At 55.2% G+C, this 18662-nt stretch overlaps 1 protein-coding gene across 1 annotated transcript in view; it reads right to left on the reverse strand.

The window, feature by feature from the left end:
- Positions 1–4344: 4344 nt before the first annotated feature.
- MASP1 (mannan binding lectin serine peptidase 1) overlaps positions 4345–18662 on the reverse strand; it is a 24801-nt gene continuing 10483 nt past the window's right edge. The window contains exons 3-11 of the mRNA XM_009635612.1: positions 17503–17680; positions 17106–17237; positions 16406–16602; positions 15936–16083; positions 15324–15442; positions 14377–14455; positions 9661–9798; positions 8551–8625; positions 4345–5240 (exon numbers count right to left, since the gene is read on the reverse strand). Of these exons, the coding sequence (XP_009633907.1) occupies positions 4345–5240; positions 8551–8625; positions 9661–9798; positions 14377–14455; positions 15324–15442; positions 15936–16083; positions 16406–16602; positions 17106–17237; positions 17503–17680 (1962 nt within the window). The remainder of the gene's footprint in view (positions 5241–8550; positions 8626–9660; positions 9799–14376; positions 14456–15323; positions 15443–15935; positions 16084–16405; positions 16603–17105; positions 17238–17502; positions 17681–18662) is intronic.

Consider the following 18662-nt stretch of genomic DNA (forward strand, 5'->3'; position numbering starts at 1 on the left):
GCCAGCAGATGGAGCTGCGAGATCTCTGGCACTGCACTGGGAAGCACTGGAACCAGTGACCTGCCAGCACTGGGGCGGGCCAGCCATCCCCAGAGGGAAGAAGCCCTCCTCCCATCCCTGTGCCCACCCATTTCCCCGCAGCGTGCTTCCCCCAAACCATGTCTGACATGGATATGGTCCTGTGATGAGCTGGTCTCTCACTGTGATTTTTCCAGTCTCGGAGCACTGGCAATGCAAGGCACAGGGCCTCAAACCCCTCCTAGCCCCCACGTCTGCCTGGAGGGCAGTGGTGCCACAGCAGCATGGCTGGGGACCCAGCCTGGTGCCCCCAGCAGGGACTTCCCCAGGAGGGAGTGCCAGTATGACCTGTCCCCCTTGGAGTGCACATCAGTGATGTCCCGAGCATTTTTGGCAGGGGAACAGTGGCTGAGGGAGTGCTTGAGACCTAAAGGGTCTCATATCTGAATGGACCTGTCTTCCTGGAGGATGTCTCTCCTTGCTTGGGGTGGCTGGGGCTGTGTGGCTTTGCTGGGGAGGAGGAGGATGGTCCTGCAGCCTGGACCAACTCCCTTCCCTCCTGCGTGGCTCTCCCGCAGTGGGAGCAGCCCGCCCTCTCCCTGCTGGTGTTATATCACGAAGCAAGAGACACAGCCAAGTTTCCTGCTGCCACTGCCCATAGCCCTTTTCTTTCCATGCTGAGGTTTTCCCAGCCCCAGTCATCATGTCTGGCTGTCTGCAGCCTCCCCAGCAACCCAGCTGCTGAGGGGGAACTCCCTCGCCTTCGCCTGGGAAGCTGACTCTGGTGGAGACCACATCCCTGCGGGGGTCCTTATTTTCTTGCTTGGGTCTCTCTGCTCTTTTACAAGGGCAGAGTCATCCCTCACCCCCCTGTAATGCCCTTGCACACACCCTGCGCTCCACCACCCACAGCCTTGCATGCATACGCTGCTTTTTCCCTGGTCCCCTCCCTGCTGCTGCCTGCTTGCCTGCTTGTCTCCTTGCGCTGTGCGTGCATGTCCCCTCCATCATGCAGCCCCTTCATCCCCTCCCCGTTGCTCAGAGACACCCGTGCTTCTCAGTCACAGCCTCATTTTTGGGCTCCTTCCAGGATACCCCTCTCTGACATGCAGTTGTGCCCATCTCCCACTTGTTTCTTAGCAAACCGCTCTCAAAGTGTGGCTTTTTGTGGCTCTTGACACTTTGGGAGCCCAGAGCAAGCCCCCATGGCTTGGCTCAGCTCAGCCCCTAGGGATGGTCAGCAGCGGCCAGGCCCCAGTTGGTGTGGGGACAGCAAGCCCATCCCGGGGAAAGTGGCTGAGGGATGAAGGATGCTATTTCTCCCCATGGGTCCCGGGCAGGTCCCGGCTGTCCCCCCTCATCTGTCTGAGGTTGGGCTCTGCTGCAGCCAACTCTCAGCTCATGCCTGACACTCACATGTAGCCAGGAACGAGCAAGCCTCACCCAGGGATGTTTAGTTGGCTTTTCGCTGCAGCCAGACTGATAAATTACTGTCTCCATGCCCGTCTCCCTGGAGAGAAGCTCTCACCACTCCGGCAGGTCTTGAGGTGCCAGCAAAGGCAAAGCCCATTCTTGTTGCTCTCACTTTTCTCCTCTGCTGCGCATTGCCAGCCCTCCCGCAGCCCAGCCACAGTGGCCACAGGGCACGAGGGGCTGGCACTCAGCAGCGCGGTGGCTTGGTGAGCAAGGGGCGAGGGCTGGGTTGTACAGGGGATTTCCCAGCAGAGCTATCGACAGGAGGCGGAGGAGAGTCTGCGTTGATGACTGATCTGTGGTAGGGCAGCAATATTTTTTAACTTGTCCTGGAGCTATTTAGGCTTAGAACCTACAGCTGAACAGTTTAATGCTCAGGGGACCATGCCTTGATTTTACTTTTCCCCCTCTCCTCCCCTTCATCCCTCTGACGTCTCTGGACATGTTAGCAGGCCCGTCAGCGAGCGAGCCAGACCTGCTGCCCTCCTCCTCCTCCCCACTACCAACCCAGAGCAGCCTGGTGCTGTTATTTCAGTTCTGTGCTGTAGGAAAATAGGGATCAATATCCCAGCTCTCAGCCTTGCATCCGGGCACATGGCAGGAAACAGTGCCCATGATTTTAAGCTGTCTCCAAAGGCTGGATCTTCACAGTCTGTGGTGCGGAGAAGAGATGCCCGGCAGAGCTGTGTCCCTGCCTCAGCTCCCATCTGTGCTTGCTGCAGAGCCTCTGCGGTGAGGATGTGCTCTCTCAGTCCAACCGCTAGTGGGGACAGGATGATTTTTCACCCCTTTTAAAGCAAAAGTTGCATATCTGTTATTTTTTCTGCATGTCAAGTGAATCCAGATTTAACTGCTATTCTCAGCATACAGGTTGCTGCACTCTCCTCCTCTGCTGCCCCATCTTCAGTGATGTGCTAAGGCTGTAAATAATTGAAGGGCAGGATCTCATCTGTTGCCGTTTTTTTTTGCAATTTGTATTCACAGCTGGTCAGGGTCTGTCTCAGCCCATGAAGCTGTGTGGGCCAGGGCTGAGCAGCCGTCGGGGTGAGGTACAGTGTGAGAATCCTCCTGGGAGTGCAGGCGTGCGTGGCAGAGACGAGCAACCAGCCTTGACCGACCATGTCCCTCTTGGAATAGAAACCTCAGGGCACAAACTCAGTATGTATCAAAGTTTTATTTTGTTCTCAGGAGGAAGATTACACAGAACCATCCTTACATGACATCGGATATTTTACAGAATGTAGTATCAAAAAAGAAATATATATATATATATATATATATAAAATATACCTTGCAGTTACATGACATAGCCAAGAGTACAGTTCTTAGTGTATCTGCAAGTTCAACCTTCCTTAGGCCTTCTGCTCCTCTACATGCCCTGCAAATGGCTTTTTGGACGATAGCAAAATGGCAGAGTGGCTCATTCACTGTTGACTCCTTCCTTGCATGGCAAAACCAAAGGAGGAAGAGGAGGACAGGCCCAAAGGAGGCTGAAGGCACTCAGAGAGGACAGCAGGCAATTTTTGCATGTGACCTACAGCTATAGGAGGACTTTGCTGGCAAGTGAAGGAGATGATGTCCCTGCTGAAGGAAGGTAAGCTCACCTTGTTCCTTGGTGGGGCTCACTTGCCCGCATGGGCCATACAGGGAGGTTGGGGAGATGTGAATACTTCTGGTGTGTTAGGTGAGTTGGGGTCAGTCTAGAATGACTTGGACACCTGCAATAGGCCAGCAGAGCCATGAACAAACACTGAACACCATCATTAACCTGTAAATCAGAAAAATCAAGGGCCTTAAAAGCAGTTTAAAAGTGACTAGGTTCTTGCAAGAATGAATGGACTTCCATGCAGGACTACCCAGGCCCCTAAAGAAGCGGTGAAACCCTGAGGAAGGGCATTTTATCTGAAATGATTCTGCTGAAAATTGCTTAGGTATAGTGGATGTGATGCTGCCTCATGTGTTGGAAAACTTTCTTTGGGAGGTCTGCTGTGGATGCAAACCATTCCAAGAGCTAGTCTGGGGGAAGGACTGGAGAGGGCTTGAGGTGATGGAGGGTTGGAGAAGTTTTGGTGGCTGGAGGTGAGGGTGACATTGAGTCCAAACCCAGCTCCCTGTCCTTGTGCCCTCTGTGGGGCACCCATCCCACATGGTGGGGTAAGGGTAACCCATTTGAGTTGGTGCCATCTTGGCAGCCATTAGCCTTCTAGCTATGGCTGAAGCTTAGGGCTAATGTGGATGCATCATCACATCCCTAGGGCCAGGTGGACATCATCTGAGATGCCATCAGGCAGGGACATCAGTTTACAAATAAAAGTAGTAGCAAACCCCCAGGGCTCTCTCACTACTCCTTGCAAAGAAAAGGTGGGGGACCTGCGAGGTCCAGGCATGCCCAGCTGGGTTTCCTGTGCTCTCCGTAGCCTCTGTAGCTCCTGCAGTTGCATTGCCTGAAGGGAAGATCTGGCTGGAGAGCCCCGGGGATGGAGGTGATTCTCTGTGCATGGCCCAAAGCTTTGGTGGCAGGGAAATGCTGCCTCCATCGCTGTGCCTTTGTCCTGGCTTGGAGGGGGAATCCCTGGGAGCGTGGGTGAGGTTTGGAAATGGGCAGCACAAGCTGAGGGCGCTGGCTGAGATCTTGCCCTTCATGCCCTTCCCTCAGCTCCCTGGCAAGCATTTTCTAAGAGCACAAGCGAAGGGACGTGGGACCAAGCAAAACAAATGACGTGGAGGGCTGGCAAAGGCCTGGCATGCGCTGAGCATCGTGGCTACTGCTTGCGAAAGACCAGAGTCTGGAGCATATTAAAACCCAACAACAACAACAAGAAAGGGAGGTGCGGCACCAGGCTGATTAGTCACTCATCTCTCCAGCTCTGGGTCCAGAAATGTCCATCTCTCTGAGGAGCCTGTTTTCTTCTCCACCCAGTCCACATAGTTGGAGACTTTGGTGTACACACCATATACCTGCTTGCTGCCACACTCCTCTGGGCCACCCCATGAGACCAGCCCTTGGGCCACCCACCTCCGGGTTCCTGGGTCCTGGATGACAAAGGCTCCTCCACTGTCTCCCAAGCAAGTGTCCTTCCCACCTTCATAGTAGCCAGCGCAGAACATGTTCTCGGTCACACTGTAGTTCCCCGACCGCGACTCGTAGCTGGTCTTGCACTCTGCATGCAGCACCACCGGCAGTTTGACATACTGCAGGATGTCAGACAGCGTCCTCATGCCCGAGCTGATGATCTCATCCACTGTGATGTTGGGGTTGGAGATACCCCAGCCAGCCACCAGCCCCAGTGTGTTAGGGTGAGGCCCCTCCAGCTCGTGCTCAAACTGGGGCAGGCAGACAGGCATGACATAGTTCCCCATGGTCACCTTCTCCTTCAGCTTGACCAGGGCGATGTCATGGTTGTAGTTCTGGATGTCAAATTCCTCATGGAGGATGATCCTCTCCACTGTCCGGTTGACAGCTTCCATCTTGTTCCTCACGTCATGAAGGGCCAGGTAGACGGTGACATGCTCCTTGGAGACGGGGATGACAGTCTTGTCTCGCCGCTGGGATCGGAGCACGTGGGCGGCTGTCAGCACCCAGGAGTCTGAGAGAAGGGCCCCACTGCCAAACCATTTGTCGTTGGGCACCCGGGACATGTCCTCCACGACAATCAGGGCCTGCCAGGGGAAGAAGCCAGGCTCTGCGTTTCGCCCGCCAATGATGCGCTTGATGATCCCAGGCAGAGGACGAGCCGGCCGGCCACACACTGGGGACAAAAAGGACAGGACAGTTACTCCTAGCACCTACCTGGGGAACAAATGAAAACGGACATCTCTGTAGATTATGCCACATGGCTGGTTATCTTCAAACCAGATGCTCACTTGTGTCTTTTTTTTCCATGGAGGGCAACGCTTCTCCCTTTCTTGGTGGATAAAGCTGATCCTCTCTGCCATTTTCACCTTCTCCTGGCAGAGTGTGCTTCAGAGCTTGGAGCATGCTGGTCCTTACACCCCATCCCCTATGCTAACAGGTCTTTGGAGGTGTATGTGTGGGAAAGGAACGCATCTGTCCTTCTGAAGGATTTTGCTTCCTAAAGGCAGGCCCAGCTTCTTTCGTGTCTTCCTTGCCTGGTGAAACCATTTCTGGTGGCATCAGTTTGCCCTCCTGGGAAAGGGGCAATCTATTACTCTTCCATGAGGATAGCGGGGTGACCTTGTTCAGCCCTTGTGAAGCTAGTCATGGGCAAAGAGGCCAGTCTGAAGCCTGCATGGGTTGTCCATTTTCTTCTGTGGAGTAGGAGCCACCTTATGTTTCTCTAAGCCTGATAGCTCAGAGATGAGACCAGGAGACCTCAGTACTAGTGCTGCATCTGTCACCAACCTGCTACATGACTTTGGGCTCTTCTCCTCTCTCTGCTGTCTGAGCTATTCCAGCAATACTTTTGGAGCACAGAGCACCTTTCTTTGCTCCCAGCTCCAGGATAACTGGGTCCAGCTCTTCAAGAGTTAAAAATAGCCAGACCAGGCCCTCTGGATGTCCCATGCTTTCTGAGGCTGTGGACAATGAGGCGTAGATTAGGGAAGCGTCTTGTCTATGGGTCAGTAGAACATGTTGGTTTTCCAGGATTTGGCCTCTCTTTCCCCAGGTGCCCATGGAAACCCCAGTCTTGGTGTCTGCTCCCATGTGGCACCCTGGGAGACCCAAGGGAGGACCTCAGAAAGCTGTCCCAGGAGGTACCTCTAGGCCTTTGGCATAATCTACCTGCAATGATGAATGCATGATGCTCAGCACCATCCATCATGTGGTCTTGTCATGAAGGGAGGTAGAGAGCCCTTGATGAAAAGGGTGGGCTTTTGCCAAGGTCCTGTGTGCTGGAGAGGCTGGAGGATTTACCCTGCACAAAACAGGCTCATCTAATGTAAAGAGTGAACTATTGCCCACTGGGAATGATATGGACAGTCAGAATTGTGTATAGCATACTATGGGGCCATGGAAGTTTTCGTCCAGGGTTAGCTACCCCAAAGCTGTACCAGATCTCCTGACACTGAAGCCAGGCACGGATTCAGCAAAACATGTGAGCCAGGGTTGGACTTCAAGAACTCTAAGTAGTATCAGACCTTATGCTCGGTTTACACCTATGTGATCTGTGCTCCAGATGGGGACCATGGTGCTACCAGATTCCTTAGGGAAGGACAAGTGGAGGGATCCTTCTGCTTGCTCAGCACTTCCTACACCATTCAGCTGCTTGTCCAGCTCCTGCTCAGTGTGCCAACAAACCCAGGGGAACACTGGTGGGAGGACTGGACCCTGGCATCAGCCCAGTCTCACCCCGCACTCCTGAGACCTGTCACAAGGTCTGTAGTCTCATGGCCATGGCATTTGCTCTCCCGGAGGAGCTGTAGCTGGAGAAGGCTTGGCTGTGGGATGTTGTTTAGCACCATGGGCTTTACTCCTGCATCTCAGGTCCTCACCACAATTCTGGCAGGTCTGACCCCCCCAGGGCGATGGGATCTGGGATTAGAGTCAGCCTTGCAACCAGGGCAGGACCACCAGGAGCTGCTAACATGGATTTGTTGTGGCTGGGATCTGCCACTTGGAAAACTGTGACTCCGGCAGGGAGGGAGCATGGTGAATGTCCCTGCATGTGCTCCACTCCCCTGCCTTTCCCAGCTCTGCAAGGAATAGAAATGTGCTCAGGCAAATAATTCCTGTGACCCAGCCCAGCTGGTCTGCTGCACCAAAGCTGATGGCTGTCCCAGGGAGATGGTTTTAGAGAAAGTGCATCCAGCCAAATATTTATTCTATTAAATTACATATCAAAACCACTGACCAGGCTGCAAACGCTCCCACTAATGGCAGAGGCAGGGGCGGAGTGGCCTGGAAGAGGAGTTTCTATTGATGGGGAGGTGGCGTGAGACACGGGGACAGATCTGAAGAGCAGCTGGCCAGCTGCTGCCTGCAGATCCTGATCTCAGGAGAGCATCACCCTCTCTCTGGGATTTTCCATTTTCCTGAAGTCTCTCTGACTTCTGTCATTAATCAGGAGGCCTGGAAATGGCCCATGAAAATGGCTATGGCCCCAAAAGATGTCCCCGTATGCTCCCAGCTCAAATTAGTTCAGGCTGAAACATCAAGGAGAGATGCAGGGAGCAGTCACCGCAACAAGGGCAGCCACAGCCCTGGTCTTGGAGCTCCATGGGCTGCAGGGAATCTCAGGGGGTCCCTCCTCTGGCCTCGCAGGGGCTCAGCATGGCTGGGAGCAGATACCCTCCGTAGGGCTGAGCCAGATCCTGAGCCCTGAGGTGATTGCAGCTGCAGCTGCTGCATGGTGACTGGATCCCTGCACCTCTCTGGAGAGCCATCCCTGCACATCTGACCACAACCCGCACCCGAGACTGCTCCAGCTCCCCCGCCTGGCAGCCAGACCTGGCCCCATGCTTGGTTATGGCCAGCCAACGTCCCAGGGACTTGTGTTTAATCCTGAATGGGCGCCTGGCCTGGAAACTTGCTGGCTGCAAACATTTCTGCCACTGCTCAAAGGCTTGGGACTTCTTCCCTATGGAGCAGCTGGATTTTTCTGCAAGGCGCAGAGAGGTGCTAATTGCTTCTGCATGTGGACACACTGCTAATGGGAGCTGACAGCCAGCGGCACTGGGCAGGTAACGCTCTGCCCTTGGCTGGAGCCATCTCTGATGATGCTGGGGGCTGAACATGGCCAGTGAGCTCTGCCCTGGGGCTGCTGGTTTCCTTGTCTGCCAGTGTGGGGAGCCCTGACAACCAGGATGGCTGTGACCTCACTGCTGCCCTATACTGCTAGGGAGATGTGGCCTCATCGCTGCTGCCCACTGCCACCTCTGCACCCTGATCATCTGGGCCATCTGGGGTGGCAGGAGGCCTCTGTGCCCATCACCCTCCCGGCCATACATTGCAGCAGTTGGATACCTATAGCCAAGGCATTGTCACCAGGGTCCCTGCCTAGGGAAGCAGCAGGTCAGGTCAGGCATGGAGGTGTCCCCCCTGTCACGTCCCTGGTCCACACTCCTTGCTGCGGGAACTGGCTACCCCAGCACTAGTACCTGGTTGGCAGGATGGTAGCTTGGTCCCCAGCTCCTCGCTCCTCCACACCCCCGATGCATCACACGTGTAGGTGGCTGGAAGAGAGCAAAGCATTATCTGGGCTGTGGCCCTGGCATGAGGGGGTGTCTTTTTGTGACAAGATGTTGCCCAGCTGTCAGGACCCTTTGAAACCTTTTCCAGAGCAGGATGTGAGGTCCTTTTTAGGCTCTCTGTGCTCCATTCCCTGAGGGGTCCTGGCAGCTCTGCCCCCATGCAGGGGACATGCCACCATCCTCGGCTTCATTGCCTTGAGTTGTCTGGAGGGCTGTGCTGCGTCCTCAGCCTTGGCTGGTGGCTGCCACCCCATTAATGCTGCCAGTGCCCGTTCTGCTGATGCCTGCAGGATGCTGGGACCAGACACATGGGGCCAGCAGGGATATGAGCAGGGAGACAGGAATCTGAGGAAATTCTTTGGCTTTGTTTGCTGAGGGAGGAGGCGGAAGAAGGGCTGGGGTGTGTGCACACCCCTTCTGCTGCCCAGAGCTGGGTCCAAAGGGTGCAGAGACCTGTGCTGTTTGGCAAAGCACCTTGTGGTATCTCTGTAGTTGTGGACCAGGGGAATAAGGGGGAAACTCAGTCTGCCATGATCCCGCTGCTATCTGTTCAGCTTTGGCCACACTGGATATTTGGTGCTGGGATGGGGAGCCTTGTGGAGCCCTTTCTGAGGCTACTGGACCTGGCACTCTCTCCAGCAGCAGCTCGTTTCACAGAGAGACAGAAAATTTCATATGCTGTCATATGACAGCATTTTACATGCTGCAGGGAGCAGATGGCAGGGCAAGAAGGCAGAGCACAGAAGAACAACCACACTGCTCTGCCGGGACTCTGAGGCAAAGCACCAGGCAGCCTAACTCCATCCTACCTCGTTGCGGAGCAGGATGCAGCCAGTCTGACAGTCCAGGCAGGGCAGATGCAGTGTGTGATGTGTGTAGGCTACATCCACAGCCTGCTGCATGCAGAGCATCCTGGAGTGGCTGTCCCAAGCTCCCCCCACTTGCAAACACACGCATGTGTGGCCACGCGCCCACCCGCACCGTGCCGTGGGGGTGCGGCCCGGCCCCACTGCTCACCAGTGCTGTTGGGGGCCATGTGGTAGTAGGGGTGCTGGCAGTGGTACTGGATGGCTGCTCGGTAGGTGGTCAGGTTGTTCCTGGAGGAGAAGGTGACAAAGCCATGCTCCAGCTCCAGCGGCGCTTTGCAGTCAGCAACTGAAAGCCAACACAGAAGGGGGGGTTGAGCGCTGTGCTGTTTCTTGGGGTGTCCAGCCAGCCAGCAGGCAGGTAATGCTGGGCTTTGACATGTGCCAGTGGTCCTGTGGAGCAGAGCGAGGGCCCATATAGTCCTGTATCCCCTTTCTTCAGGGCACTGCAGGGGGCACCGCCTGACACGGCCCCGGGTAGCAGCAGGAGGCTGTCCCCAGGCAGGGCAGCCTGGGCCCATGGAACCCCACCATGGCCACCCTGCAAAGATGGCACTGAATGCCAGCAGCACGGCTCACCCACAGGCTCTACGGCCAACACCACTCACGCTGGTGGACACCCCAGTCCCGCCGGGGGGAGACCAGGAGCTCCTCCTATGCACTTCATTTAGTGCCAGATGTCTCTCCTATACCCTTGAAAGGGGAAGAAACCTGCTCTGGCAGGTGAGATCCATTGAGAGATGGTCCCAGGGTGTCTTTGCATCCCTTAGGAGTGGGCAGGGAAAAGCGGGCAGTGATTCACTGACCTATGCCGTGCATCAGGGGTGCTCCTCTGTGCACAAGGCTTGACTGAGAGCATGGCCCCGTCCCTCCTGCTCTGGGTCTTGCTCGCCAAACAGTGCTGATAAGCATTTACAGGTCAGGCTGAGCAACCCCAGGTCCTGGCTGTCCTGTGAGAGCAGGAGACAAAGGACATCAAGAGTGTAGCTTCTCTGGTCTGCAGGCAGGGGGAAGGCCAGCAGATGTGGGTGAGACCCCACCTGCTCCATCCCCCAGGACGTGGGCAGGTTTGGCTCTGCTTCACCCATCCCTGGTGTGGGCTGAGGGTCTGAAGGAGGGATGAGGATTTCCAGGGTGCTATTGTCCTGCCCCATGGCCTGTCCATGGTCCCCTTTCTCCCCCAGATCCCTCACAGCGCCCTGCCCAGCCTCTCCTCCCAGCTTGTCCCCTGGATTGGGCTTGTGCCACCTACCCCAAGAAGGACCCCAGGCTGTGAGGTCGTTCATCTGCCAAAGCCAGGAGTTACCCTGTAGGATCTGCAGCTCCCCGCCATGTGGGCAGTTCACAACACGCTCGGGTGATGCTGTGCAGCCTCCCCCTGCCCTGACTTGGGGCACCTGCCCTGTCCTGGGGCACCTGCCCCAGGGGAGGGCAGGAACCAGGATCTGATCCTGCTGGGAAATGCAGTGCTGTGGAGCTGGGTTCTCCCACATTTAAGATGAGGGGCTGAGTAGGGGATGGGTGACTTTGCAGAAGAAGCAGGTCCTGTGGACCAAGGGTGATGTGAGCTCTGTGGGTCTTCGTGTGATCCAGGATGGGAAGAGGGCAAGGACAGGAGCCCTAACTCCTCACGCAGTGATGCAGGCTAACGAAGACAGATTTCACTAGAATCAGTAGCTGGCACCAGAGACATGTACTGATGCTCAGGGTTAACCATCTGCTTGGGTGAAAAAAGCCTGGTTTATGGCAAAACGCTGCAGGTCACTGTTCACTAGGGTCCCCTCCATCTCCCCTATAGGGACAGCAGGTGATGGGATGGGTGTGTGGGTGCAGCCAGGTTGCGTGGAGGCTCCGAGTACCTGTGCCTTGCAGAGGGGCTGGGGAGGGGACACAGACCCCTCTCAGCAGCTCTGGGGGTCCCTGGCTGGCCTGAACTTTCCTGCTGTCTTCCCACGGTGCTTGGGGCACAGCACTCCTGTCTCATGGTGCCAGCAACCATGAGACCTTTGTAAGGTGCTGGGGGATGCTGGGGCTTGCAGGAAGGAAGGAATGGATGTTGGGGGACCAGCCTGGCTTGCACATCTGCTCTGGGGTTGTTTACGGCTGCAGGGCAGCACCCACTGGGCTCCACAGCCTGTCCCCTCCCTGTGTGTCCCCCAGGCCTGGGGCAGACCTGATGCCTGGAGAATGGACTCTTGCACAGAGGTGTTGCCCCACCAGTGTCCTGGGTCCTGCTGACAGGGTGAGGGGAGGAAGTTTGTGCCATGAACTTTCCAGACTTTTGCCTTGGGAAAGGGGCCACTTAGCATCTCTCTCTTTGTAGGACCAGAGGCGGTCCGAGCTCCCCAGTGTGTACCTCCTCCTCCTCCTCTCCCAGCCTCTGGTCCACATCTCAGCATCCTCCCAGTGAAGCCTCCGATGCCTTGGGAGTCCAGGGTGCATGCCCTGGCCTCCTGGGGACATGAATGGGGCTAGACACCAGGCTCTGACCTCCTTCAGCTGCAGTCAGCCCAAGGCCAGCCCGTCCTCACCTCCACCAGGCCCGCAGCGAGGAGGAAAGGGGAGGCAGAGGAGCATCCATCCCCCTGTGCCAGTGCCAGGGCTCGGTGCCTGCAGGAAAGGGCTGGTGGTGCCAACCCATCCTCCAGACCTCCTTGCCCGGAGGGTCTGAAAGGCACCAGGACTCTCAGAGAGGAAGGAGTGTTTCTTATTTGTGATGCTGGGCCAGGGAGGAAAGGCAGCAGGAGGCTGAATCCAAACAAACAAACAAAAAACAAACAAACAAACAAACAGGCGGCCATGCCGCGCTCCTTGCGCAACCGCCACCTTGGAGGGGGAGCCGAGCCGGGCCGAGGCATCCGAGTGGAGAGGGAGGGATGCGGAGGATGTGCCGGGAGCTGGCAGCAGTGCACGGTCCCCAGGCAGTGGTGCCGGGGCTGGGCAGGCACCCTTCCCGTGGGTTGGCGCGGCAGCGGGAAAGAGGGGCTTGACTCCAAATTTCCTTCCCCCTTTTCGAGACGGAATTAAGAAAGCACCAGGCGTGGGGTGGGGTTAAGAGTGCCATGCCGTTAGACAAGCCATGGAGATGGATTTGGCAGCCGGGCCAGGGGCAAAGGGGACCTGCCCTGGGTACCGGACAGATCGGAGAGGGGCATTGAGACAGGCTGCCCATCGGGGCGGCATGGCCGGCGCCAGCCTCACACGGCCACTTGCTCGGAGCCGGCTCTTCCCTCTGTCTGGTTGTCGGCTCTATCTGCAGCTGCACCGAAAGCAGAGGGGAAGGAGGAGAGCAGAGAGAGAAAGCCCAATTAGTAGACCAGCAGAGAGAGGCATGCAGGAAACCCAGCCCCCAAACCACCAGAAATCGTTAATGAGCGCCTGGCGAGCCGTGCCAGGGTGCCGCGGATGCCGGCGGAGCCACGGCCGTGCCAGGGACCCTCTCACTCTACACGACCGCGGCGAGCTGGGGACAGCAGCTGGGAGAAGCCGTCACGGGGTTGTGTTTAGCCTCGCCAGGCCACGGAGCTGGATTTTATCCACCTTGGCTGAGAAGTTTTCTATTTTCTGCATTGCTTTCTAAAACCGTTTTTGCTCATGCCCTGCCTCTCCCAGACATCCCGGGGAGGTGGGAGGCATTGCTGTTTGGAGGCCTGAATTGCCCATTTAGGGGCTTCTTGGCTTTCCCAAAAAAGTCTTAGAAATTTAGTGTAGTGAGTCATATCATACAAGGAGGGGCCAGTTCCAGCCTGGCTGGAATAATGCAGGTAACCATTTCAATCTTTTCCAAACAATAATACTTTTTGGGGTTAAAAATATTTACCTAGATTTTTGTTCTTTTTTTATTAGGTAATGCCAGTTTTTATGTGATCTCTGCTCGAGCTGGATAAAATCAATGGGAGACTGCGGTAGTGAGAGGGGTAGGAGTGGGGAGTTCCTTGGTAGGGCAGAGGCATCACTAACCCCACACTTTCTAAGGAGCCCTTTCAGATATGAATCCATTTAGCAGGTCTGAGAGCCTCCTGTTTTCCATTTTGAGTGAGAAAACGTGAATTAAAGCTCCAGAAATATGCTCCTAAGGTAAGATCCACAGTATCTTTAAAAGAAAAAGGATCTGCCCAGATAGGGAGAGCCTGGATCCCAGCACCCCTTGAGAGCACCCTGTCCTGCCTCTCCTGGAAGGTCATGGGACCTTCTCTGAGCATGTTTGCTGCTTTTCTTCTCTCTGGGCCAGCCTTACAGCAGTGAGAGCCTCCCTGAGGGCTGAGGGTGTTTGGGGGAAAGGCAAAAGGTGTAACCAGGTACATCTCCCAAGCCTGAGCTGAGAGAGGAGCTGGGTTAGATGAAAGAAGAGATGATGGAAATCCTTTCAAATGGCACCTCCTTTCTTCTCCTCTTTTCTGCCATTTTAAGGTTCATAAATATTTGGGCAACTTTTCTCTCCCCTTTCACTTAGCTGACCAGCGGCCAGTTTAGGCTGGCGCCTGGGACCTCTCTACCGCTCTGGGTCTTAGTAGCTTCCATTGGGAAGGAAATTTGGAGCAAGAGTCAGATCAAACCAAATTGTCCTGGATTTATCCAACAGAGCCAGCTCTCAAGAGCCAGGCTTGCTCTTTCCTTGACAGGGAGACAGCAAAGCAGCTCACAAATGAGGTTATATGAGTAATCTAAATAAAAGCACCAACCTCCTGCTTGTGGCATTTGGAGCGAGCCCTGTTACGTTATCCAAGAACGAGCCAAAAGAGCTTTGCAGTTATGTAGCCTCTCTGGCTGGGTTTGTGTCTCTGAGTAAGGAATTCGGCTGTGGCAGGGCAGCTCCCTTTAGACAGCAGGAAAAGGATGTTGGCATGGTGGAAAAGGGTGTCCTTACTTTTGCAGATAGGGATCTTGTTACTCCAGGTCCCATCCTTTAGACACTCGATCTGGAAGGAGTCGCTTTCCAGGTTATCCTGTGCAGAAGGTGCCAGCAAAAAACACCATCAACGTACAAGGCAAGGAAATTTCTCTCTCCATAAAATGTCAGTTTTCTGGTGATTTAGTCAAGCTACATCCAGACCCTCCCAGAATAGGACTTTTCTAGCTAAAAATTGCAATAAAATCATAATGAAAAACTTAAGTTTTCTTGTTGCCAGCAACTCAGTGGCATGCTGAATGCAAAAGAACTGGAGACATTTGTTCCTATTTTAGGTGCTGGGTTAGGTAAGGAGGCAGCTCTGCATGAAGGGTGAGTCTGGGAGGAGATCAGAGAAATGCCCATGTTGGGTATTTTGCTCCATGTCGGAAGTCGAAGCGGGCTACTGCTTTGGAGAGAAGACAGCCACCACGTGAGTCACCCATGCTGCCCGTGGCTCTCAGCTGTTTCCTGGAGAGGGCCTGCCAAAATCCCGGCCTCCTTGACTCGCCAAAGCTGTCCCAAAATCCCACAGGACCTCCCAGTCTGTGGAGGCTGGCCCCTGCAGGGCTGCCCAGGGTGCTGAGCCAGTGCCCGCCGAGGTGGGGAGCAGGCAGAGCCCTGGCAGTTCCCCGGGGCTTTTGCTGACTTTTTCTCTGACAGAGGTGCCAAGTCTGGCATCCTGTGAGCTGGCCGGCTCCAGAGGGATGACGAGAGGGTGGCTCAGGAGAGTGCCATCTCCTCTCTTCCTCTGCGTCTTTGGGAAGGAAAGTTGGTGGCTCTCAGAGGAGGCTTTGTCCTTGCCCCTGGGAAGGGGATAAGGATGGTGTGTGGGTTGTGTTTGCTCTCCCAGAGATGCAGCGGCTTTGGGAGGAAGGATCCCCCCTTTCCTACCCAGGTGCCCAGCTCCACACCGTCACCCATACCTTCAGCACTTTGTATCCTGTGTTGCAGCTGATGACAACCTGGTCTTTGAAGGTGTACTTGGCTTGGGAAGGCTCGATTCTCCCATTGATCGGTGGTTGCACCAGTGGGCATGGGTTTCCTTTGAATAAAAAACAAATGATGCAAAACAAAACTCAGCTGAATAAAGCAGAGGAAATGGAGAGTCCCAGCTCTGCCACCCAATCCCCGTAGCAGGGCCTAAGCATCCCTGCCCTGCTCTTGCCATCAGCCTACACTGGCACGGCTCAGTCAGCCTCTTCTAGAAGGAGTGGAGGCTCTAGGTCTTTCCCCCAGTCCTGGGCTGTCCCTGGCATGTTAGAATCTAATAACAGTAGCTTGTGCAATTATCCTGCCCAAAACTGCTCTGCTTTGCAATGTGGTCTTGTTTCAGGGCCCATCTGGTATAAGGAAAAAAAGCACCCCTTGAAGGGAGGGCTCGTGTTATTTTATTCCTCTCGCCTTGTGATTTCTGGAACAGACCCTTTCTGGAGACAGGACCATGGACCACCAAACTCATGATCTCCACCTGGAGGGTTTATAAAGCCCTTCCCATTGCCCAAGCCCAGCAAAGGGGGGAAAGCAGCAGGAGTTACCAGTTGCTGTGTATGACAGCTTCCAGCCCCTGTTCTCTCCCGAGTTGTCACTGTGGAAGAGGATCTGCACGCTGTTGGTCTGGGTTTCAATGTGTCCCGGGGACTTCTCTCCACAGAAAGGGCCAAACTCCCTATGGCCAGCTTTGATCTGCCAAGCAAAGAAGAGTGCGTGGCTTGAGGGGGATCTTTGGTCCCCAAGGATTGCTTCACCCTGAGGCTGATGAATGGGGCTGCAGTGGGGTCAGTGGGGCTTAAGCTCTGTGTGTTGGGGGGATGTGAACTGAAAGAGGGTCACTGTTGGCTGAGAAGGCCAAAATCAGACATGGTAAGAGACACGGGTTCAACTGAGCACAGGGCTCCTGCTGGCTTCATCACCCCCATTTAGACCAAGGCAATTTTGGTCCCATCACCTGGGCACCAGGGAAATGACAGGAGAGCAGGACAGGAGGAGTGTTCAGAGCCCAGCTCACCTTGATGTAGTCATAAGGACAGGTCACCTCAGGGTGGTCTTCCACGTCGAAGCTGTCCTCAAAGCTCAGGGTGATGAAGAAGCCCTCCTCCAGCTCAATACGGTACAGGCAGTCCGAGCTCTTGGGGTAGGGGCTCGGGAAGTCGGCACTGGTGACCACCCCGCTCCTCTGGGTGTAGAGGTTGTCACTGCACTCCACTGAAACACAGCCGTGGCTCGCTCAGGGCCTTGCCAGCTGCATCCCAGCCCTGACCACTCTCAGGAGCCCTCCCAGTGGAGTGGGGTCTGCTGGGTGGTCCACAGACCCTGAATATGGGTCCATGCAAGGAGAACCTCACACAGTCAACCTCCAAATATGCCTGTGGCATAGAGGGTCCTGGGCTGAGAGCTAATCCCAGCTAACCTACATGATGCAGATTCAGAGCAGAGACTAAACCTTTTAATTTCTCTGACCTGAGGAGGTCTACAGAGCTTAGTGGAGGAGCACAGCCCATGGGAGAAACCACATCTCCTTCCCACACAAGAGGACTGAAGGCCTTGGGTGTTCTCCAGTCCCAGGCTATTGGTTTGTAAGGGAAGAGGCACCTCGTCCCTCCTGGCAGCAAGAGAGGGCAGTTTTGCCTGTGTTTGGTGGGTCTGTTGCCTGCTCAGGGACCCCTCTGTGTGACCATCCCCACGTCCGAGGTGTGCCTGGGTGGTACCTTTGCAGGTCCTGTTGTCGGAGTGGAGGATGTAGCCAAACCTGCAGGAGCAGTAGTACCCGCCGATGTAGTTGTGGCAGTAGTGGTCACACGCCAGCTCCTCATCACTTTTCTCCAGGCACTCGTCCACATCTAGGATGGAGATAACAAGGAAGAGAGGTCACCCTGCAGCTCCCCTGCCCCACCCTAGTCCTCATGGGGACATTTGCCACAGCACTGAGAAATGAGTTGTCCCATGTGGTGGGTCATGCGAGCACCTGGCGAGTCCCATATGGCCCAAGGGCTGCACACAAGGACTGCTCTTGCTAGGGTCCCCAAGGCTGGCCTAGGATGTCATCCTAGCAAATTTGTTATGCTACCCTGGCAAGCTGGTCCTGCAGGCTTAACCACTGCTTACCCACGGCAGTGTAATGGGCATCGAAGCCAGTGAAGCGTTCCTCATTGGAGAAGTCCGACCTGAACGTAAGCCCCATGTAGGGCCCTGGGGACAGGATCACTTGCTGTCCGGGAGCCTGCTCTGTGTCGGTCGTCTCCCTGCCGCAGAAGGTTGCCAGCTCCTGGTCCTCAGCTTCAATCTGTGAGCAGAAAGAACGGGTGAGCGCTCAGCAGGGCTTGGGACTTGCCCTCTGGGCTCTGCTGAGCACTTGGATAGTGCAGGAGTTTGAGATGTCTCTGGAGTGCTCCCCAGTGCTGGTCACCTCTGAATTTTCTCTGTGTGGGGCTGTGGGTGTCTGTGAGCCTGGACAGCCCGTGGTGCTTTTCTGGGGGAGGCCAGGCTGGGCTTGAAGTCATGCTCTGTGCCTGAGAGCTCAGGTCTCCCTGTGCTTGCCCAGCCTGTCCCCTGCCAGGGTTCAGCACTGTCTCCATGGGCCAGCCTGCCTGTCAACCACCCACAGCCTAAGGATGCAGCTCTGCACCCCTGGGTGCCCCATCCTGCTCAGCCCAGCATTGCGTTGGCCCTAAAAATCAATTTCCAGCCATTCCCACTGCATTCACCTCACCTCCTGCAGCCAAGCGTGACCCTGGGGATGCTCATGGGGATGCATGTCAGGTCTGCCTCTCACTGCTCCGGCTCTCTGAGATGCTGTTACTGCAGTAAAGCAATTAAACGTTTCCTGCACAGTGAACACCGGGGCCGAGGTCTGCCTGCTCCTGTCTGTGGTCACCCTCTGAAGCAGATGCTGAGGGAGCAGGTAGCATCTGGGATGTAGGGAGGAGCTGCAGGGTGTAAGGGGAGGATGCAGGGAAGGAGCCTGTTTGGGAGGTGGGGTAAGGACGTGGGCAGGCAGCGCAGAAGAATAGAATCATAGAATCATAGAATCATAGAATCATAGAATCATAGAATCATAGAATCATAGAATCATAGAATCATAGAATCATAGAATCATAGAATCATAGAATCATAGAATCATAGAATCATAGAATCATAGAATCATAGAATCATAGAATCATAGAATCATAGAATCATAGAATCATAGAATCATAGAATCATAGAATCATAGAATGTTTTGGGTTGGAAGGGACCCCTAGAGGTCATCTAGTCCAACCCCCCTGCAG

The sequence above is a fragment of the Egretta garzetta genome, unplaced genomic scaffold, assembly GCF_000687185.1.
Source record: "Egretta garzetta isolate BGI_Z169 unplaced genomic scaffold, ASM68718v1 scaffold333, whole genome shotgun sequence".
NCBI lineage: Eukaryota > Metazoa > Chordata > Aves > Pelecaniformes > Ardeidae > Egretta > Egretta garzetta.